At 42.9% G+C, this 24,018-nt stretch overlaps 1 protein-coding gene across 3 annotated transcripts in view; it reads right to left on the bottom strand.

Annotated features, from left to right (window-relative positions):
- Positions 1-24,018, bottom strand: part of LOC116382077 (histone-lysine N-methyltransferase PRDM16-like) — a 148,250-nt gene that overhangs the window by 48,841 nt on the left and 75,391 nt on the right. For 2 of the 3 annotated variants that reach the window (XM_031844769.1, XM_031844771.1), the window contains exon 3: positions 9,811-9,861. In XM_031844769.1, the coding sequence (XP_031700629.1) occupies positions 9,811-9,861 (51 nt within the window). The remainder of the gene's footprint in view (positions 1-9,810; positions 9,862-24,018) is intronic. The other variant, XM_031844770.1, reaches the window with a different exon arrangement.

The raw sequence follows: 24,018 nt of genomic DNA, 5'->3' as shown, positions 1-24,018 counted from the left end.
CCCCCCCCCCCCCCCCTCCCTGGCTTCTGAGTCTCCGTGGCAACGCCATGCGGGTCGTCATGTTATTATCACCAACACTTGACCAGCCGGCCCTCTGCATTCACTATGTCTGCCTTAATGGACTCACTGCTTTCCTGACAGACAAGAGAGAGTGTGTGTGTTTTTGTGGGTGTGTGTTTTGTGTCTATTTTCAAGTGTGTGAGCGCCAAATGTCCTTACACGCACAGAAAGATGACAATAATCCTCCAAAGTGGGGACATTTAACCAGTAAGTGGTAAGGCCTTAGAGATGTCATGTGAAATATCTCTGCTTTATAAATGCAGCAAACCATAACATGTTCATATCTTCGAATCACAAGAGTTTATTTTAAGAAGAACATTTATCCACCTCATTTGACAATATGATGTCCTTGGGTTTAGGGTTTTGGGATTAAGTTTAGCATAAGGGTTAAAGGAAAATTATCATACGTTTGTGACATTTAAAAGTGAAACTTCACCCCAAGGTCTGAGTCCACACACTATCATTTTGAGAAATGTAAAAAAAGTTGGCAAGGGGCTAAGAGATGAAACCACACTCACTACCGTACAAAAGCCTTCATGCAGCAATATGACAGCTACAGTAGCTTGAATAACAGGGATATGGCATGGGTCACAGAATCTGATGAATTTACTTATCAGACGACTTATCTACATTATTTCATGACATAGATTAGTACCAAGTGGTCGACTCTATATCTCAGAATTGACGTTGCTAGATGAGGGCAGGTTGTAAAAAAGTAGATGACGTTTTGAGCTATTTTCAACCATGAAATGTTATTTTATATACAGTTCCTGACAAAAGTCTTGTCGCTTGGGTACAAGTTGACCTTAAGTGCCCCTCAAATATATTTGTAATCAATTTTTTTTTACAAGAAATGGCTAATTTCAATCCCAACAGTTTTTGAAATAATGTTTTGGTGCCAAACGAAACTGCTGAAAAGCATTCTAACGTTCACAGCTTGGTAAAACCCACTGAGTCAGTTTTTGCAAAGACAAAAGTCTTGTCACCTTGTCATATGATGCACCCAATCCTAGATTACAGCCTCACCTGTGATCAATAATTGATCAATCAATTAGTGGGTGTGTATAAAAAGAACCCCAGCACACCAGACCTTCACATCAACTGCAACTTGACCTCTGACAACATGCCTAAGATTCACCCTGAGACCAAAGCGTTGATTATCAAGAGGCTGAAGACCAGATCCACTGCTAAGGTGGCTGACACCTTCAATGTGTCTCAGCGTCAAGTACAAAGTATAAGAAAAAGATTTGAAGAGACTGGAGATGTTTTTGACAAGCCCAGGACCGGCAGACCCCGCAAGACAACTGCTCGGGAGGACCGTTTGTTGGCTCGAAAATCCAAGGCCAGCCCCTTTTCCACTGCAGCAGAGCTCCACCAGGCCTGGTCACCTCAAGTCCCCGTGTCAACCAGGACAGTTTGTAGAATTCTGTCTCAAAATGGTCTCCATGGTCGAATCAGTGCCCAGAAACCAGCACTAAACAAAAGGCAATTAAAAAAACGTGTGGCATTTGCCAAGGCCCACAGCCTGCTAAAAGGATGGACGCTGGAAAAGTGGCAGAAGGTGGATTTCTCAGATGAATCTTCGGTTGAATTACATCACAGCCGCCGCAAATATTGCAGGAGACCTACTGGAGCCCGCATGGATCCGAGATTCACCCAGAAAACAGTTAAGTTTGGTGGCGGAAAAATCATGGTCTGGGGTTACATCCAGTATGGGGGTGTGCGAGAGATTTGCAGGGTGGAAGGCAATATCAATAGCCTAAAATATCAAGAAGTATTAGCTACCTCTTACATTCCCAACCATAAAAGGGGTCAAATTTTGTAGCAGGATGGTGCTCCATCGCATACTTCCATCTCTACATCAAAGTTCGTCAAGGCGAAGAAGATCAAGGTGCTCCAGGACTGGCCAGCCCAGTCACCAGACATGAACATCATTGAGCATGGCTGGGGTAGAATGAAAGAGGAAGCATGGAAGACGAAACCAAAGAATCTAAAATCTAAATAAATTATTTGTTCAATTTTCACATTACTCTCTGTAGGTGACAAAACTTTTGTCTTGCCAAAATCTGACCTGTCTGTGTTCATTAAATGATCAATCTTTCTTCAGTGAAGCAAATTTATTTTAGTATATTAAACATAATTTGGGAGGGTTTTAGCTTTCATATGAGCCATTTCTAAAACCAATGGATTAATTAAAAGTCAGCTGTTGTTTCTACAAAATGGATAAGTGACAAGACTTTTGTCAGGGATTGTATAGCTGGTAAGCAATGTCAATATATTGATGTGTCATATAATAAATAAATAGTTAATAAAAGTGTGCAGTTTCACCTTTCCAGTTGCAAAATATTTTAGAAGGAAGATACTTCATCTACAGAAGGCCTATGTTTGACAGGTTATCCATAGGCACAGAAAATAAATACTGTTAATATCAAAAAGTATTACACTTAACAAAATAATAAGTTATTTTTTATTTAGTCTCCTTATATATGTAGTGATAATTAGGGAGCAACAGAATGTTCTTCTTATGATAGTAAAAACAAAGGTGTGATGTCTGTGTGTGTGTGTGTGTGTGTGTGTGTGTGTGTGTGTGTGTGTGTGTGTGTGTGTGTGTGTGCGTGTGTATGTACGTGAGTAAACTCATATGAGAGCCCCCGCAACTGTCAGACTAGCGCCCTCCTCCTTTTGTTGGGTGACCCCAGAGAATGTGTTGGAATGGCCACTGGGAGAGAGATTATGGAGAGACAAAGACTGCAAGGGACGGAATGAGAGACGAAAGGCACAAGAAAGAGAGAGAAAGAGAGAGAGAGAGAGGTCAGGGAGCCAGCTGATGTGAAAGTGCCTCCGATCACCTCGTGCTTCTCCTCCGCCCCCTCGGTCTGTCTCTCTCTATCTGTTCCACTCTTTCTTTCTTTCGTTCCCACTTGAATTCCTCTCCCAGCGCTTCACCCCATTGTGACGTCGGGTTTTGATCGGCGATAACAACAGAGATGCGTCAGTCAGGGCCCACACACACACACACACACACACACACACACACACACACACACACACACTCACACACACACAAAGTTAAAAGTGCCAATGCAAGTTAAAAAGTGGCACTCAGACACTCGCGCACACACACATACATGAACAGAGTGACACACAGCAGTGGCCTTTGAGTGAATGCTCCTCACAAGGCATAATGACAGCATTCTGCAGTGACCATAGCTGGGACAGTTCCCACAGACAAGACAGAGAGAGAGAGAAAGAGCATTTCTTTCTGTCTTCACCTCTCCTCCTACTCCCCACCTCCTCTCCAACAACCCTGACTTTGTGCGGACCGTGACCTTCCACCGATCAACGCTATTGGCTCACAAAATCTGGACAGATGACTTGGTTGTAAACAGTGATTAAATACACCAAAAACTATCTTTTCAGCACCAAATACACTCCGCTTGAAAGCTTGAAAGTTGGCTCTGAAAAGTTTGTAGCTTGCTGAAAAATGGCACAACAAACCTCTCCAACCACTCCTCCAACATAATCAATAAATAACCACTAATTAATAAATAAATCACTCAATATTACATCTCCAGCTTTGGCGAGGTGATAGCGTGGCGTAAGAGTGTATTGAGCGGTGTGTGCACATTTTCAGGGTTTGGAACATCTTGAAGAGACATATCAACAGCAGAGAGTTGTTTGAGACGGATCTTTAGTGACCAGCCATCCTATGCAAAACAGCAAGCTACAAACTTTTGAACTTAAATGCACTGAGTAATTCAGGGGAGTATTCGTTTTCAATTTTCAGGTCAATGTCAGGAGGCAAGTGGTATGCTTTGAAAGATTATCCTGCCTGAGGATCCAAACATTCCCCAACATACATGATTTTGACCATGAGAGTTCAGTCTCTGCATATTTGTCTACCAGGAACCACTCCCCATCCCTCCGTAACCTACCACACAAACAGTACATGGAAGCTCAGTGATCGCTGCCTCCGGTTCTAAACCATTTTTTTCCCCCTCGTCTGACCCGACACAGTGCAGGATTCGGCGGTGTATATTTGGAAGGTGGTGACGGTGGCGGTGCTGGGTGGGGGGGCAGGTTACGGAGCCGAATGAAAACATGTCACTCAGGGCCCATTAAAACGTAACCCTGCCCAGCAGAAGAAAGGGACCCATATCATCATTAAGTCATCTCGGGGCGAAGCGAAAACCGCAAATATTATTCCTGCACCCCCATCAAGACACACACGCACACACACTCCTCCCCTTCTTTTCCTTCAAATGACAGAGAAGACGGGATGATTGGAGCTACGGTGTGTTTGCTCACGGCCTGAGAATGACAAGAAGATGTTTGGGAACTTCCTGATCATGCATTGGTTTATATGTTTTCAAGAGCAGACATTAAGTAAATCATACAGTCATTCTTTATCCCTTCCTGTAGACAAACCTTTCTATGTATCTATCTTACCTTCTACACACTAGATTTTTCAGTGATGATTAATCCCTTAATAATTAAGGCTTAATTATTCATTTCAGTAAACGAAATATTTGAAAATAAACCCAAGTGAAGTCCTCAGCCTTGCCTGACCAACAGTCCAAAACAGATATATATAACAATGTTTGGAATTATTTCTTAAAGAGTAACAATTTAACAATTATACAAATTGTCGTCAATTAGTTTTCTGTTGGTTGACTTAATTGATGACACATTTCTGCACTTCATGCATCTGTGCACTGTATCTATGCCATACAGAGTACAATTCAAATGTATCGAAGATGTTTTGGTAAATTCCAACTTTCTAGACTTTCAATTTATGTCTGTTTCTGGGCAAATCAATCCACAGTCAAGTCATGGCTCTGGGGAGCCCACTCATTGATGTATAAAGACAACTGGATACAGCGTTGGGGGCAGGGCCCCATTCACTCCTATGAGAGTTGCTCGGTGGCGCATGAAGCAAAAGAAAGTTTGCCTTCATTGTACTATCGGTGCATTTTACGATTTGTACAACCTAGTGATTTAAGTAAGGGTTTTTCAAATGGGAACTATTAAAACTGGGAAGTTAATTTACAAAAAAAAATTCACTCAGTTACAGACGTCTCTTTCCCAATGTAAGTTTATTGGAAAAAGTATTTTAGGGCCCAATGGCATCACTTGAAGGACCCGGAAGTTGTGATTCCATGGTTTGGCTATTATGTAAAATTTGCTGAAAACTCCCCCCCACACACACACAATACCACCTCTGTAACCAGGGGGCATTTGTGACGTTCAGCAGCATGAAAAATGACTTGCCCCCGTGGCGCACCGGGGGTGGCAGTGATTATAATATCCAGATAATCATTTCAAACAAATTATCATAATTATCAATCAATCATGAGCCTATTTAAGCGGGGGGAGGGATGGGGGAGTGTAGTGCTGTTGGCAGGGGGTAAACTATGGCCTGGAGCACTGGATCACTTCTGTGACCCATGAGCCTCCCTCTGTCCACATAATAGCCCTCATACATTAAGGGTCATTTAGCTAGCATATTTAGAGATTCAATTCCATTCAATATGGGGGGAAAAAAGACATTCACACACAACTAGGTGCACACACACACACACACACACGTCAACTCACAACTGCAGCTGACCCCCATTTGGCTCCCTCGTCTTTCAACACGGAGTGGAACAAAATCTACTTATAGGTCAGAGTTCATATGAACCCCTCTCTCCATTTTCAAATCATGCAGCGTCTAAAACATTTACTGCATATGTTGCATCACAAACATTGAATGCTAGAGTTTGACTTAAAAGCACATCTCTGTGGAGAAAAGAAAAACAGACACAAATCACTATCTGGAAATCATCAGGGCTAAAGAGAAATATGTTAGGCAAGCATGTCCACCTTCACTCAGACAAATAAGAGAGGAAGAGTGACACAGGCGGAGTAACAGAGACTTGATCGTCTTAAAGAGATATTCCGCTGTATCTTTTCACAGTAAATCCCCTGTGAAAAGCAGCATGAATTGATTCAATCGCAGTGGTATTGAGAGGTGAATGAATGGGGCTTGGAGAGCGAGAGAGACGGAGAAATTGAGAGAGACAGAGGAGATAGAAGGAGAGAGAGAGATGGATAGTAGCCTTCGGGGGAGATGATCGTCTTGGGAAAAAAGCAATCAGTGCTCATTGATTTTTTCAGCTGGTTGAATGGAGGGTGTCTATCTGGAAGTCATTATCTGCCATCTGATCTGCTGGAGTGTTTACACACGTCAGGATGGACAGCGGCGCTCCTCTGAAGATGAGGATTAACACACACACACACACACACACACACACACACACACACACACACAGTGCAAAGACTGCCTTTTCACCCCCTGCTCCCTATCTGGCTACCACTTTTAAATCCAAGGAATCCAAAAAGAAACACAAGTGCCTCCGATACCCTATCAACTTCCACATGCACACACACACACACACACACACACACTCACACAGACTTAAGTATATGTGCAGTGTGTGAATGAATAACATACGTAAGCAGGGCCTAGACAGCTAAACAGACAGATAGTCCCGATTTGTATGGTCGGACCGGGCCGAACTAAACAATCCTTGATCCTACCATCAATAGCCACTGATAGCAATCTATAGCTCCAACAACACCATAGCGTCTGCTGAGAGAGAGTAGGGGATGAAATGAGTGGAAGAGGATGGATGAAGTAAGCAGAGAGGGAATTCCGATAACACATCTTTTCATTTTCTGCCTGTGGGTGGGGTGCGAAGATGCAAGGTGTAAGCCAATATGGCTCGATCCATATCTAAGCAAGCGCTGGATATGAATCCAAGGCCTTAAACCTCTCACACAGACACACAGACACACACACACACACACACACACACAGCTGTAAGCTCTGGGCAGCTTTCAGTAAGTGGACTGGAGAAGCTACAATAACATTTTTGCTTCCGTTTTATCCCTTGCATTAACCCCGACTCTACCAGTGCCCCCCACATGCCTTTTTTCAGACTGACTCAGTAACGTGGAATGAACCTGTGTTTGTGGTCAGTTTGAATGTGTCAATGTGTGTATTATTGAGATTGTAGTGGGTTATGTAGATATAAATAAATATAATTGTCTTCTTATTAAGACATATGTCTTTCGTAGATAATATCCAGATTTTTCTTGTATTTTTTTATTTTACTTTTATGTTATTATTTCATTCATGAGTACAGAGTTTATCTGTAACACAGTATTTGTTTACTTATTATTAAGTTAAGCAACACTACGTCCACTAAACAATCTGTCTTTGGAGTACCAAATACTTATCTTGTGTCAAACACAGGGTTTGTGTACGGCAGTGGTATAAGTTATGAAGTTGGCACGTATTGATGAGGTTACTAAATATTCCATGACTTATGAAATATCTGCGTCAGGGCCTCGCGCTTCTGGAATTCATTTAAACAGAGAGAGAAGCCTAAAGTTAGCCCTCTTTATGTCTTCCAGTGCTCACACATCTCATTTCATTTATTAATCCATCCATGTACCTTGCCTGTTTTGTACAGGAGTTATCAGCCTGCCTTTATAGAAATAACCTGTGACCATAGTGGTTGCAATATAGTTCACATTGACTTGACAATGTGCACTGTACCGATACTTCCCTCTATATAAAATATATCTAACATATAAAAACACAACAACAGGTCTGTTTTTCTGTAACGTAAAGTGCGGCAACAAATAAAAAATAGTAACACTCGCAGTCATGCAAACACACACACACACACCTTTCAGCAGTTAACGAGTTTATTCACAAGCTACAACTCAATTAGCATTCTGCCTTAATCAAGCATAGCGATGTTAATGGCATGGTGGAGAAAGGAGAAGTCAATGTTTAAGTGCGTGTGCCCATGCCCTGTGTGTGTGTGTGTGTGTGAGTGACTGCACGATGTGGATGAATGAGTCATGTCATAAGGAATGGCTCATGCATAATTTCATTCATATTCATAACAGGCATGTGGTCTGCCACCGCCCGATGAGGGCCCACCGCGACTCACACTCTGCATAATGAGATGTGGCCAGTGTGTGTGTGTGTGTGTGTGTGTTTGGGTTTTATGTACCGTAGGTAAGCATACTGTATGTCTGTATTCTGCATCTGTGTGAGCCCGAGAGTGTGTGTTGCGCATGACGCTCCTATCAGTGCATGTATGTGTGTATGCGCGTCTTTGCACTTCTGAGTGTGTGAATGTGTGTGCGTGCAGAGTGGAGTGCACGGGCCACTCTTATGTGAAAGGCGGTGAGGTAGTTTATGAATCCGTCGAGGTTTTTCCACATTGTACGAACATGTGGGAAACAGGGACCAGCCCAAACCACCTGCGGTCAACTCTTAAAATAAGCTCATTGACTAATGTAGGATTTCAAATCAACCAAGCAGTCTGTGATTTGCATGCCTGCCTGTTTATAGAGGGAACAGCAACAAGACCCTTGACCTGAAATGCAAATGAGGACATGTACGTTATTTGGTTTTTCCAAGGGCCACACTGGTCATAGTTGTGAAATGCGCCAAAAGAGATTTTAGGGGAAATACGTCTTGCTAAGGCTGCTCATGAGGAGTCTACTCTCACACACTGCATTTATTAAGGGGAGCTGGATTATGTATTGAAAAATAGTCCACCATTAGTTCTGCTGTTGATGTTTTGACCGTCATGTCATGTGCGATAAGACAAAAGGCCCATGCAAACTTTGCAGACAAATTCCACATCTCAGTTTCAATTTCTTTGACAACTAAATCCACGATAACGCCACTCATGTGACATAATGAATGTTTAAGCTCAGTTCTGTCAACCAACATTAATCGAAGTCCACATTACAATTGTAAACATATGTTTTTGCAACTAAAGTTTTTTTTTTTTTTTTTAAACAATGCCAATAGTGGGTTTGGGAGTAGTTTGAATTCTGGTGTCATATACTGCAAATATGGATTGTTCTTCTAATCTGATAAAACCGCATATAATTTACTGCCGTCCCATTTTTAATCATTGATTCGGGCTTCAACTATCCTGCCATTGACTTGACTGGGAGCAGCGGCAGCATGGCTTCAGTCACTCTCAGAAAGAGTGCCTCTGCTGCAGCCATTGTTCTTTCATGGACCATTAGATGGACATGAACTCTCTCGCTGTCCTGCCTTGACCTGGCGACACTGGACGTAAAAGCAAACTGCCCAGCCTCTTCAATCAATTTATCACCTCATAAAGTGGTCAGTGACTGGTCAATGGGATGTGTCGGTCACAGTGTGTGTGCATGTGTCAGTGTTTTTGTGTGAGTGAAGAGAGACTTTCTAAGTTACTGAAAATGCCAATGAACGCTTAAAAAAAGGATGATTTACCCATTCAAGCCTTTGTATGCTCTGCTGATAATCTCAGATAATGTAATTATAATAAAAATATTCATGATAATTAAATATACTGTATATCATAATAATATAGCTGTTAAAAAATTGCACAAATCAAAGCTGCAGCTGGACGCGCTTGTACGGACATAATTAGTGTGTATAAGCAGAGCCAGAGGAGTTGAGAGGAAACTTTGTTACATTGTCTTACAAACGCAGACATACAAACGTAGAATAGACGTCTCTCTACTTGTTATGCTTGCTATAAACTGCCACTTAAATCACTTCACCCTCACAATTACTTTCCGTACCTTTGATGTTAAGACAAATCCAGCATGACATTTGTCATACAGGGCATGGGTACAGAGACGGGATTCATAAAATAGAAACAACGGGTGTAACTATCCTACCTTTTTGATGCAGCTGTCAGGGGAGTCTTCGTCATGGTCGTTCATCATCTGCTGAGAAAACACAAAGAAGATGTACATTGGTAAAGCGCCTAATGGTACCAAAAACCCACACAGTTTTTTCAAAACTCAAGAAGAACAATAAACCAGGCAACAATATTTGATTTGATTGAGAAGAAAAATCTTTTTTATTGAAGAATGAAAAGAGAAGAGAAGATTGATTCCTGTGCTTGACAGGGACTCGGCCATGGGTTGACGACATGAGCACAGGGTGTTCACAGTTCATCACACAGACCCTCTGGGCTACAAATGTGACCAGAGGGATATAATAATGGACTGAGGGGTCACAAAAACACACACAGAAGCAAAAATAACACTACAAACACACACACTCTGATGAATGAATGCCCCACAGATTTTAATTCTCCGCTTCAGCGTTGCAGGAAATTTCGCTGAGACCATGTCTGTGAGTGTGTGTGTGTGTGTGTGTGTGTGTATAATTAAGCCTTCAAGCAATATTTACTGGGGGCAGATGGGTGGTAGAATGCTCCCAGTGTCTGCCAGAGGAAATGAAGGAAGTGGGGGAATGATGAAGAGATGGGGCTGCCCTGCCTCAATGAAGGGGAATTTCACATATAATGGCAACCCAGAGTCTCTCTCCGTCTCTCTGTCTCTTTCTCTCCCTCTCTGAAGCCCATTGATGGCAACTGAGGATCAAAGAAGCGATGCAGACTGTTTTCAGAGCAGTTTTAGGTGGGGTGGGGGATCAGCGTGTTACTTACCGAGTTTAAGTGAAATTAGGCCTATAAAACTTCCCCAGCACAGACTCCCTATCCTCCCCATCTGCCCTTTCACAGTAGGTGTGTTGTTGGGGTGTTCTGACAAGACTGGCTGCCTTTACATTAGAGCTGACGTATTGAAGTTTGTATTTCCTCAACCAGCATGGCCCACCGTGATTGGCAAAGAGACATTTATCTGCTGTGGAATCTGCCATGGAAACTGTGGAGCCATTCTTTCAATTCTGGCATACAGCAACGTCTTTTATGCCACTTTCTATACAAGGCCTCAATTCACCGGAGGTGATTATGAATTGTGTGTATGAGCCGGTGGAAGTGTGCACTCACATGTGCCTCTAGATAAAGGTGTCCATACTGTAAGTTTCTCTGTGAGACTATTTATTCCCCAGGAAATTAGAAAAACAGTTATCTCAACAGGAGTTCACTCTCAACTCTTCTTTCTCTCCTCTCACTAAACAGTGAACCAGATGGGCTATATGTGCACCGGCGTGCCGTACGAAGTGGTTTCCTACATTAAGCTGTCAAGGGATCTGTTTCTCAGCCTCAGCAAATGGGAGCAATTACACCACAGATACTTACAACAGTGTTCTCAGCCTACTTACACATCATCTAAACCTTTACAGAAGCATCCTGTTCCTGAAATCAGTTCCAAACAACGCAACAACAACAGATGCCTTGTCCCTCACGGCCAATTAAATTTGTCACATCATTTTGACCGGTAACTGTAGCGCCCCTATTTTGAAAATGTGCACCCTTTCAAAATAGGGCGCGACAGTTACTGGTCAAAACGATAAGTGGTGAGGTGCAGTTTCATTAAAGTTTCATTAAAATCAGACCATGATGAATGATCAGATGAATAAACAAAGCCAAGGAGCCTGGTCAGCCTTTTCTCAGTTGTTATGACACTCTTTGAAAATGTATAGTACATCGTAGTGTGTGTTCATGTTTGTGTTAATTTTTTTACTTATCTCCTTTGTGGATTACATAGTACAACCCTTCAAAGTTACATCTGTGTGTCAGAGCCAAAGGGGTTTCAGCAGGATGACAAATTAAGTTAATCTGTAAGTAAAAATGTGCTTGTAAACTTCAAACATGGCGATAGAGAGAGTGAGAGAGAGTTAAAGAGAGAGAGAGAGAGAGAGAGAGAGAGAGAGAGAGAGAGAGAGAGAAGAGGACTTCCCCTTTATTTTAATGCACAGGACCAGCTGTAACAGTTTACAAAACCAACAGCTTGGCTGAGTCGTCTAAAATGCTACCAGGCGTTCAACAACTATAGGACGGTTTCTGGACTTTCCCCCTGCTCTGTTCAGCTACATGCCAAGTGTAAATATGCGTGTGTATCAAATTTTGCAAGAGTAACCTAAACTGTAGAAGACATACAAGTAGACATGAGTGGTTTTCTGATGCCTTAATGTCTTTCAGCTTCAGGTGGGGGGTCGGCAGGGTGTGGGCTTTCTATCGTCCAAACCTCAGTTTTTGGTACAGAACCGCTGAGCTGACTGTCAGGAAAGTGCTAATTATAAAGCTTCCTGGCTTTACATTCTATGCAATTGTAATCCAAATTGCTATTGTCTGTTAAAAAGTTACCCAATGACTTTTTTAATTTTTATTTTAAAACGATCGGGGTTTCCACTGGCGAAAAAAAGGCTTGTCTGATGATGACAATAACAACACAGAGGCAGGTGGAGATGCTCTTTCAACACTGGCATACTGTATTGCTTGCACACACACACACACACCTACCAGACAAAAACACACAAAATAGCATAGCCTTGCAGCAAGACCCCGCCAAGCAAATAAATAAGCTATTAATTAGGGAAGGAAAATGTGATTGGCCACTGACTGGCGGCACTATGATTTATTGCACGTGTCACAGTCATCTCAAAGTGACTTTTACTCTGGGTCGGTGAGACAGGTCCAAATAGAGACTGGCCTATTTTGAGAGGGATAGATTTTCCACTACACAGAGAGAGGTAAAATTGTCCATTTGTTCTGTATCTACCCTGCAGAATGCTGACATGTCAATATGTCTTATGAAAAAGAGAAAACACTGGAGCGAGGGTAATTAGAAAGTGTGTGCAAGTGTGTGAGTCTGGGCACACAAACTTCTCTCTCTGGCCCATATGACCTCAAACATAAACAAATTCAGTCGTGGCTTGATGAAAGTGCAGCCACCTGCAGAATCCTTCCACCGAGAGCTGTCCAGACCCTCATTAGGGGTGAGTGTAAATGTGTGTGTTTGTGTAAGTGTGAGTGTATATCTCACTATGTCCGTGAAGTGTGCTTTCACACTAGGCAGGAGGGAAAACCCCACCATTATTAGTGTTTCATAGCACAGCTTTTGTTATTGGACAGAGTCAGGAGTTTTTCAACACCACCAACAGCACCATTCGTATTGACATGCCATGATGACCTAGCGGACAAAGAAAACAAGACATGGGGAGAGACACTCAGAGAGTGGACTGCCTCATTGTTTTCACAAGACCTGTCACGGCCTGAAGCACATGACGGAGCAGGATCCTGCTCAGTTTATTTCCAGATTCTCATTTAACATGAAAAAAACAGCAGAAATGGCCCTAAAAGGGTTTTTTTTGTATAGGGACCCATGAGGTATATGTGGTGGTTTTGCATGTACAGCTCAAGTCAAACCTTCATAGAATGACCCATGCATCATGACTTATAATCACAACAATGAGAGGGCTAAGTAGCCATAGCAACTAGAGGAAGACCTCAGAAAGCTTGCTCCTCATCATCATCCTGAGGCACGAGGAGAAGAAGAAGAGGGCCCCACGTAGGAAAATGTTAGCTTTCTGTCGCCAAAAACAATTCTCCTCAACTCTGGATAATATGAGGCAATACAGCAACACGGCTCAATGGATGGCTGCGGATGTCATAAAGCCGCAAGTTTCCAAAAAGAACGAGCAGCAAACAAACCTCAGTGCTTTTTGAACCAGGGCCCTGACTGACAACCCATTGGCTGCAACAGCCACACCAAGAAAGCCACAAATTGAAAGTTTTGCTACGCATTTATTGGGAACTTTTGCAGCTTCTTGGCACGTTGACAGGGTTTCATTGTGGTGGCAATGCCATGGACGGGTTATTGATGTTTTTGACGTATAGATGGGAGAGGTAGCGGTCTTTCACTGTGGGTCGTGTTGAATAATAAACTGCAGAGAAAGTGTATTTGTGTCAGCGAGAAAGGAAGAAAAAAAGAAAGAAAAATGAAAGGGGAGGCTCTGTTTCTCATTGCTGGAGCCTTTAAAATAGGAGCTAACCATCACGTCAAACATGATTTCAACAAATGGATCTGACTCCTCTGACTTCCAGATACTGGCAAATCTGATCGGAACACTTTACAATCAATGAAACAGCACTACTCCAAAAAAGGAAGAAAAATAACTGAGGCTATCAAGTCTCCAGTGTTTTTCTCTGAGGTCTCTTGCTATCATTTGAACACCCTGATAACGAACCTTTTACACGTTCCTGCCAGAGTCAGAGATTGTTTGACTAAGGATACAAGTCTGATTCAGTCTGCTTTTTAGCATTAACTTAAATGGTGCCTGGTTGTAGTTCCAAGTCCTTTCTCATGGCTTGTCCTTTAAAAGGGAGTAAAATGTGGCTATTTCGAGGCTTCCCACAGATAGGGGCCTTGACAGCTAACCCAAAACAAGACCAGAGCTATGACCTCTTAAAAACATGCCTCAACAATGAGGTTGCTCACTGAGCTTAAGTAGGGAGGCGGGGAGACCAAGCCAGGAGACGAGGACACAGGGTAGAACTTTGCGCTGCTAAATACCAGGAAACTGGGCGTCCATCAGATAAAATATATTCATGATGACTTTAATGAGCAGAAGACTTGAGGTGCTTTGGCCAAGGCAAACATCAATGGGAGTGCTGAAAGGACATGTTCTCTCTTTTGCTCCCTCTCTTTCACTGTGTTGGTTGATTGAAAAGGTAATTATGAGTATAATCACTGTTTGATGCCTTATCTCTATCTACATATTGCTGCAAAGCTTAATGTGAGAAAATTATACACTTCATTGGTAAAGGCAAAATAAACTGATGCCAAAGGAATGCATGAGATGCCATTGTCTGAAAGAAAGAGGAGAGATCAGATTAGCTTGACACTTATCACACCACGCGAAAAGCCAACACTGTTACCCAACCCTACATCTAGATGGGTCTATGCAGGGTGCGGCCTGTGACGGAACTGAGAACTGTTGGTGAGATAGGGCTTAGCGCACAAAGCTTAGATTTGGAAGACAAACACTCAGAACCATTGTGCGACTCTGGAAAGTCACGGCCACTTGTCAAATACAAAACGGCTGATATTTACAGAACGAGCATTGACCCTGTGTGTCCTCAGAGTCTTTGTGTGATTTATGAAGAAAATATCACAGTGAAATATCCTGGCAGGGTTTGCATTGACACTGGGCAGGTTTATCTCATCATTTCAATGTCCTGTATGATTCACAGGTCTTGAATAGACATGTGCGGTCTAGCTGCCACACATCATGCGCTTAGTACAAATGAGCGAGTTCAATATTTCTATTCATACATTTGACAGTTGCAGCGTTTGAACTCATTTCTCTGTAAGAAGGTGATGTTGCAAGGTGAGGTTTGCACTTGGTCAGCAAACAAACCTTGGGAAAGAAGTTCACTTTCATGAAAAAGAGAGTGAGAGGAATGCAAAGGGAGGTAGAGGGAGGAGGAAAGAGAGCAAGATTCTGCAAATGTATTAAAAGGGTCATATTTTCATCGGGTGCCTTGTATGACCATCCATCACCTGACGTCCAATGCCCCCTATCCTTTTAAGGCCGTTGACTCTGAACTTGATATCGACAGAACCATACAGATAAATTATCTGCTTGGCCTTCGCTTTACTGATAAGTCATTTGGGCAGATGATCACTAATAATCATAAGTGAATAAGTGCGTGCCGATAGATCTTCCGCTAGCAGATGCTGTGACAACCGCAACGTTGAGGCCCGATAAATAACCCTACCTTTTGGCCTAAGAGGATTGCCGACACAGCATCGGCAGCTGCTGTGGCATGCATTTTAGATAATGATATATCACTTCTTCCATCTTCATTTTGATAAAGGTTGCAGTTTATCGATACGTGGCAGCAGGAAGAAAAATAATATTGCCTTATTTCTAATGATCTCCTATTCTTCCGATGACACATATTGCCTCTGAGCAAGCAGGGGGGTTGTCGGAGAAAGATTTAGGGTCTTGACTTGAGGGCATATAGATCGAATCAAAGGTCATGCCACGGATACTTTTCATTTCACATACCTCAGATGCCAGCGCAGCCTATGCATATATGAATGTTTACATTTATGCACTACATAAATTCGATTTTGGCTTTTCAGCTCAGCAATGTCATATGTTTCATATCTCCATTTCCCCTTGTAAACTGAATTTGTGTATTCAGAAACATACACCAGACCGCACTGTCTGTCCCTCTGTCTACTGCCAATATGAGTTCCTAATTCAAACCAGGAATTCCTTTAGGTAGAAAAGGACACGGAAACACAGAGAGGGGGATCTCTCATCGCATCAGGGGCTTTTCTGGACAGCAGCCACTGAAATATTGTCACGTGACGACGGATAACTGGCGAGTAAATTGCATATCGTTTGTCGGGGTCCGGCTAAATATTTACACCGTTTGCATATTTCAACATAAACAGAGGGGTTTTGGTAGCTTTACATTACTCCACTCTCCCGCTTTCTTTAAATTCAATATATGTACAGGAAGGACAATCTGGCTCAAACAAGAAGACTGCATGTGGACAGAAGTTACACAGAGTGCAGGGAAATGAGGAGAAATACATTTTGAGATAGCTAGTATTTGCAGTTGCGTGTCTTAGTCGGTCAGGCATCCCCCTGCAAATCCATCCTGTGGCTTTTCTTCAATTTTATCCAACACACACATACACACATATATGAGGAGTTTGGGCGCAGGACCAAACATAGAACTGAAAAGTCTCCAGTGACTTGGAGGCTAAGTGCATGTATATATGGGTCAGTGCGTGGGACAAGCGAGGGCTTTCTTTAGGGCTCAGAGGGTTTATACCAAGGTCAAGCCCTACACACGATGATGATGATGATGCTTGAGAAGGCCAAAGCCACACCGGTTGCCTCGCTGACGAGATTTCTCCAGCAGATAAATAAACAAGGCCTGACCATGGAATTCCTGCTCAGTGGTATGAGTGTGTTTTTTGTTTGTGTGCATCAGGGTACTCTGATTTGATCTGATGCACCAAATAGAGGCAAATTATACACATACTGGAACCATTCCATAATTACAGTAGTAACAGTTATGCAGATCAAACACCTCCGACAGGTCCTCTGTCTTCTGTACACTCAAAGTATCCACTTCGTTCGTTAACCTATCGTCACTCTCTCAATGGTCTTTTTTGTACAGGTATGGCCTCTGTGTTTACAGGGAAGATGTCGAGCTTAGATGTTAGGTCACCAGCAGGACAGAGGTGAATAGTATGGCGTGTGCTGAGGAAAGAGTACACAGATCCTAGTGTTCACAACACACTCTGTCAGGTAGGCAGTCTGTGATTTTAGCTGGTTTTATTGCACCAATAAATTTGAACACACTCTTTTATTAACCGCAACAAACATGCAAATGAAATGACTGAGACATACTGAACCCTGCATCTGCTTAACATGATGCCTTTTTGTGTGTTTCCTCATTATTTGTTTTGGCATTCTACAATGCCATCAACAAGTAAAGTCAAAGGGTTTATTTCAAACGCAAGTAACTGAGGCACGCACACGATATAAATAATAACGGCAGCTAAATAGCTGTAATGGCTGCTATTAGCATGAGTATCATTTTGAGTATGATGTGGAGATAATGCACAAGAGGGGTTTGTGTTTAACAAATGGACTGTAACAAGTGCACTGGTTATCCTTGTGATTTCTTCTGGTGGCCAATCAGATTATTTGCACAGTGGAAACATATAAAGACCAGAGCAGTTAGGCCAGCTGCTACAGCCAAAAGATACTGTCTGGACATACTGGCTACACATGGTTTATTTCACTATGGTGGCCAGTGAGGAACATGCATATAATGGCCGCTATATCATGACGACTGGTTATTTTCAGATTTGGTTCTTTTACCAGCCATTAAGAATGTAATACTTTCTAAATAATACCATGAAAGCTTTAACAGTGTTTCAGGCAAAGGAATAACTAACAATATAATAATGTCCTTAGATTATACAGCAAAGAATTTTCTAAATTATCCCAGTTGACAACCAAAACAAAATTACAAGTACATTTGAAAAGGAGCAACAATGAGAAATGATTGATTGAGCCCATTGTGCAAATGAATCCTCCACCATTCTGCCCTCATTGATTTGCTCAGTCTAACATTTGTTGCTGCACAGTAACCTCTGTGGGGCTCTAATGCTCCATGTTCAGTTTTTTTTCTTCTTTCTAACCCTCCCTCTGTCTTTCTGTACAACCACACACACACACACACACACACACTCCATTTATCCTCGCTCTCAAGAGATAGCAACATTTATCACCACCAGAGCTGTCTCCAAGTCCACAGGATAAACCCATCACCTCCACAATAAATGTCAAGCTGTCATGATTTATGCAGCTAATGAAATTGATTAGATGGCTACAATGTCCCAGAACATTGTAATCGTTTGATTCACTACTGTCCTGTTTACTCAAAGACCAGCTATTGTTGGTGTCTGGGATGACACCAGCGCTGTGAGACATCTCGTCAACTACCGCTTGACAATAATACAGCTACATCTTTGTAAGATGTAGCTGTATTATTGTGTAATTATGAAATTGTTGAGTCTCTGTCATCAGTCTTTATGGTTTGGCCTTGAGGACTCTCCAGAGAAGATATAATTGAGTGGAGATAATGTAGCTGTCACACTCCCTTGTACAAAGGCCATTGTCTGATGTGTTTGCCATCAAAACCCAAGATGAGTTTAAGTGTCACTTGCTTTGATAATTTCAGGGATGGTCTCAGACTTCAAAAGACAGCGTGGCAATGATGTTGCAAAAGCGATGATATGATGCTGCCGGCATTCCTGGGGCACTGAATGAAAAAAAATGTGTACAACAGTGGACTTTGTGGTGCAAGACACTGCCAAGTAGAATTTTAATTTCTGACAGATACCTCATGTCATTCCAAAGTTCAATCTCACTTATGACTTTTAAACCAAGTGCTGTTACATCAATGCCAAAGATCATAATTTTGAGCCCTCCATCAGTTGTGTCAGACTGCCAAATGCTCTACACTTTGTCAAAGACAAAACCCACCTCTAACATGCAGGTTAATGCGAATATCCATTCAGTTGACCTTCGGGCTCATCACAAATGAGTTTATTAGCTGGGCCATATAAGGTGAAGGCCTTTTACAACCCTGTTAGTGTGAAGCAGAGACTATCTCTGTCACTGAGATTGATGTTCCCCGGCTTATCGAGCGCTTCCGTTATCAGCAAAAACCTTCAGCAAGGGATACTAAGTCCCATTTGCACACCTCAGACTTGCGACTCATCAAACTTCACAGGTCTTTATCGTCGTCATCACCAACTGTTAATACTCTCATCATTACTATCTTCATTGGTGTCAGTGATACCAGTTTTTAATGTAGAGCTATCATCATCATCCTGGCTGTTAGAATAACAAAGGTATGACATGCACCGATCGGATGCTCTGCAGTGGTCTCTGAACCCTGGTTTATAGCTGTCTGTCTGTCTGGCCAGTCCATGGGATGATGACAGATGACTTTATTGGGGGAGTTGCCGGGACTTTCCATTAGTCATCTAACGAGAGCAATCAGCACGGAAAATGTTTGCGAACACCCTCTCGACCCTTTTTTCGTTGTTTTTATATCTGCAAAGCCAGAACATAAGCTATTCTTCGCCCTCGACGTAGTGTATTTCAATAGCAAAATAGAAAGGTGATGACCAAACAAACTAAGATGAGGGAAGAAACTGATTTTTCGGAGCAGTTCACTCATTACATCTCTTCTCATTCTGGCCCCTGTGGTTGCAATAGATGACTTAGGGAGAGAGTTTTTGGACAAAAGAGGAGGGAGGGAGAGGGGCGAGCCTGGTGAGAGGAAACTTATCTGTCCTTGGGCTGTGGGATAGAACACAGTGCCGGCTTTATTCAGCGTCTCGGCTCTGTCGTTAAGGAATGATGACACACTCCTCCAGGCCCACATTAATCTTTAACAGTGTGATTTCTAAAATAACACCAGTGTTTTCCCTAAGGCATGTTGGGAGAGAAGGCCCTGCTCAGTCCTGCCGAGCTCAGTCAAGATTTTTCTTTTCTTTTCCCCCCAAACTGTTAACATTGGATAGAAGAGAATAGGGGAAGGGCTTGGAAAACTAAAAGATGGAGAAGAGTTTGAACAGAGAGAAGAGAAGAGACAGGTAGTGTAAGGCACATAAAGTTGAGCTGGAGCACATTTGGTGCAAACGTCACCAGATACTAAAAGCCCTTGACCTCACTTACTCACCCTGACAGTGGTCGCTCCCTCGCGCCACACATTGCTGTTGTTAACAGTGTTATCACAGGGCTTCCCTGGGCAAGATAAAGACTGTGACCGCTGATGGGCCTTAAGTGAATGAGGGACTGGCTGCAGACACGTAGACAGTCAGTCAACCTGCCTCTGGTTAATGACAGTGGAGAGATAGAAGCTGAAACAACATTTTGTGGGGGACTGTGTGTGTTTAAAAGCAGGCTGGGAAAAGGGAGAGCGAGAGAAATAGGACAGTGACACTAATGTTTGGGTTTTGAGAGCCAGACAGGAATCTCTCTTTCTCTCTCCCTATCAGGGCCGAGGGAGGGAGCTTGGCCGCTTGCTAGTGACCATTACACAGCATGATAGCGCTGCAGCTTTCAGGTTTCCCATCGGGACAAGCAGGGGGGCTCATAAGGCACAAAGAGAAAGACGGACGATCTAGTGAGCTGATTTTGACAGATAACCAAAGCCAAAACCACTAGCTTATGAAGCCAATGGACATCTTGTCTCACCAAATAGCATCTCTCTCTCTCTTTATCTCTTCTCACCCGCAGTCTAGACACAGTGTATCTTGTTTCACAGCAATTCAGTAGATGCACGAGTGATAAGAATGCTCTATTTATAAGAGTTTTTTTTTACTTTTTGGAGGCTGTTAAGCTGTCGGACAGGCTTATCCTTTCTGGAGCATTCAATAACTTCCATGTGCATTTCATTTCTCATCTCCTCCCTCCTTCCTCTGTCTCTTTCCGCTGAGTGCTCCACACAGTATACAGAAGGTTGGGCCAAGGCTAACATGTATCTATAATGTGTTCGTCTCAGGCAGCCCCCTGAGGAGTGGAGCGCTGCTCCGGCTCCTTGGCACAGTGGACAATGTGGGTGTTGTGTGGAGGAGCTTGCTGGCTGTACACTCACAGACGAGTCAATCTGGGGCCACTGCTGAACTGCTGCCTGTCCTGCCGCTCTAGTGCCTCAATAAGACCCCTCTTCACTGATTTTTTTTTTTTCTTTTTTGAAAGAGCTCCCCTATTTGTGTTGCATTCATTTATTTAAAAAATGACTTTTTCTTCTACTCCCCATGCTGGATTAGATCTGTTCTCACCACTCATACTCAGTACAGTACTTTCATGGGCTTGTGTGTCTCCATAAGCATGTGTGTACCTACATGAGAGTTCTCCTTTTCACAGTGCTGACACCCGGCAGATTGAGACATCAGGCGCCTGCTCGCTGTGGTAAATTAGCCATCCTTCTCAGGGGCTAATTGGAAATCTAAATGTTTTGCAGGGGAAGAGAGGAGCTGTGAAGGAATGCGGTCCGCCCAGAAGCGGAAAATCCGATTACGGAATATTTCTATTCATGATATCTAATGTGAATTTATGAAATTGCAAAGACCAAAACCTGTTTTGTGAATAGTGAATACTGGAATTCAGTGCGCAATTTATATCAAGAACCCTTTGTGGAGTTGTATTCCCATCCTGAAACCCTATGCCATTTTTAATGAGCAAACACTCAAAGCTCTGAATTAGAGGCAAATATATTTCCACGCATAATGACCCAACTGCAAAAAAATAAAAAATAATAATTATTAATTACAGTGCCTCCATCTACATAATTCAGAATAAAATATGAAACAAAAAATGCCACTAACACTAATTGACTAATTCATCACAGGGCCTTGTTGGTAAATGTTCTCCCCTGCTTGAGTAGTTTCGGTAAAATGAAAACATTTGCATAAAGTTGAGGTTTGAGAACCGCCAGTAAACACTGAAAAGTGAGACCAAATATCATTAAACAATGTAGCATTTCTTGATGAATACCACTTTCTTAACCCTTCATTGATGAGTTGTGTTTCTTCTTTGAGAAAAAAAGTGACGTTCTTGCAAATAATGTCAAAAAATATTTTGTTATTGCACAGCTGCAATGTATGAATTATATAAAATAAGCATATGTTTATTCATGCATTTCATTTATTAAGTCTGTTTTGTCCTAGTATTGTGAAGAAAAAGCCTCGAGCTAGGAAATGAACAGAAACGGCACATCTTTGCAATGCTGAATTTCCTGGCAAGCATCATCTTCAAAGTATCTTGAAAAGTCAAAGTGGTGTGACTTTGTATAAGCAGACAGTCCTGTGAATGTGGCCGGAGGCTGGCCTGTGCACAGTTATGGGCGGTGCTCCCCGTTGTTGGGGGTGAGCTTGAGGTGCTGGGAAAAAGGGCTGTTCATTCACACTAAATGAAGCCTTGTGAGTAACCGTGGAGAGAGTGCTTCTTAACTGATGAGTCCAGAGACAACTTCCCAGATCTTCTCTGCCACATGGAGACACCCACAATGCTAAAGACCTACTGCCATCTTTAAAGCAAACACATAAAGCCACTGAATAGCTTAGTTTTAGCCTCAGCCATGAAAACAAATCTAAACACTGTGAATTGAGTTTTGTCTCATTCTTCTTAATTGGCAGCAGCAGGTTTCTGCCTCTTTTTCTTCTCCGTTCAATATGAATAAATGCGACAAGCTCCTGATCCCGGCTTTTCAGCCTATGACTGTTTATTTATCTATTTCAACTACACCCAAGGGAACAAAAGGCATGCAGAATGGCCACTGACAGCCATGTCGAATATCTCTTTCTGCCAAATCTGGCTGTTTTCTCTCACTGCTGTCACTTGATGTCTTTATGCGAGGCTGAGAGTTCACCACTATGAAAAGGGTGGGGGCGAGCTGAGTAAGTGACCCCCACGGGAGGGGAGTATTAAAAGTGAAAAAGAGAGTGAGAGCAAGGAATGGTTAAACCAGAAGGCGGGAGAAAAGTAGAAGGGGGAGAAGGGGCACCCCTGCCGGGTCCCAGGCATCTCGGCTGGCAGTCCCCATCTTGGCTTCAGACGGCTTTTGTCAAAGAGGGGAAAAGAGGGTCTCTTCTTCACTTGGGCATGGGACAATAGACGTTTTGTCAGTCAGGGAGGGGGTGTCAATGGGGGAGTATGGAGAGATGCTGAAAGAGGAATAAAGCCAAGGACCCATCTTCACAAGGGGTGGGGTGGTGGGCAGCCCATTGGGACTGGGCAGATGTTGAAACGAGGATGATTTATTAGCCTTAGTGTCCTTGGTGGCACTTGGCCACCATCCCAGATTTAGGAGTGGGAGAGAGTGACTGAGAATAAGAGACATGGGGGCGAGGAGGGGGAGGGCAGCTATGTATCAGAGACATCTTAATACCTTCTATGGGCATGGGGCGCTTCTTGCTCTCCGACCGTCATGGTTTTTTTGCCCGATTCTCTCGAAGAAAAATAACTTGGTCGGGAGTCATCTGCATCACTGAGCTGGACCTTGTCACCCAGCATTACCCCCGCCCTCCAACACAACCTACCCCCAACAGACCCAAACACGCACAGTGTGCACCACCACCACCACCCCCATCCCTCCCTTGCTTATATAAAACAACAAATTACCAAATTAACATTCCTAACAGCCCTTACTCTCTCTTCACAGCTTCTGGGCAGAGACACTCTCAAACTTGCCAGATAACAAGTGTAAAAAAGAAACCGTTATACGGGTGCATTTGGCTTTGTGTGTATGTTTGTGTGTATTATGCATGCTTTGCATGCATGTGTGATCAGGGAAATCTGCCTATCTTGCCTATGTTTCTGAAAAGGGAAACATTTTAAGAAATTAGTCAAAGTTTTTCTGTGTGTCACAAACACAAACAGCCCCGGATCCCCTGTGGCCTTAGCCCTGCAGTGTGCTTTGCAGTGTAATTGGGAGGTGTCACATGTTCTAAGTCACAGCGTGTCATCCTGTCATGCCACCCATGAAGACCCATGAGCCTAGTTGTGTGCGTGTCTGTTAGAAGCTACTGAACCTAGGGTGAGAAGAAATACAACGCATTCCTTGGTGCAAACCT

This window comes from Anarrhichthys ocellatus, unplaced genomic scaffold (assembly GCF_004355925.1).
Source record: "Anarrhichthys ocellatus isolate YVR2014 unplaced genomic scaffold, GSC_Weel_1.0 scaffold5, whole genome shotgun sequence".
Taxonomy (NCBI): Eukaryota; Metazoa; Chordata; class Actinopteri; order Perciformes; family Anarhichadidae; genus Anarrhichthys; species Anarrhichthys ocellatus.
This window is presented reverse-complemented; position numbering and strand designations above follow the sequence as displayed.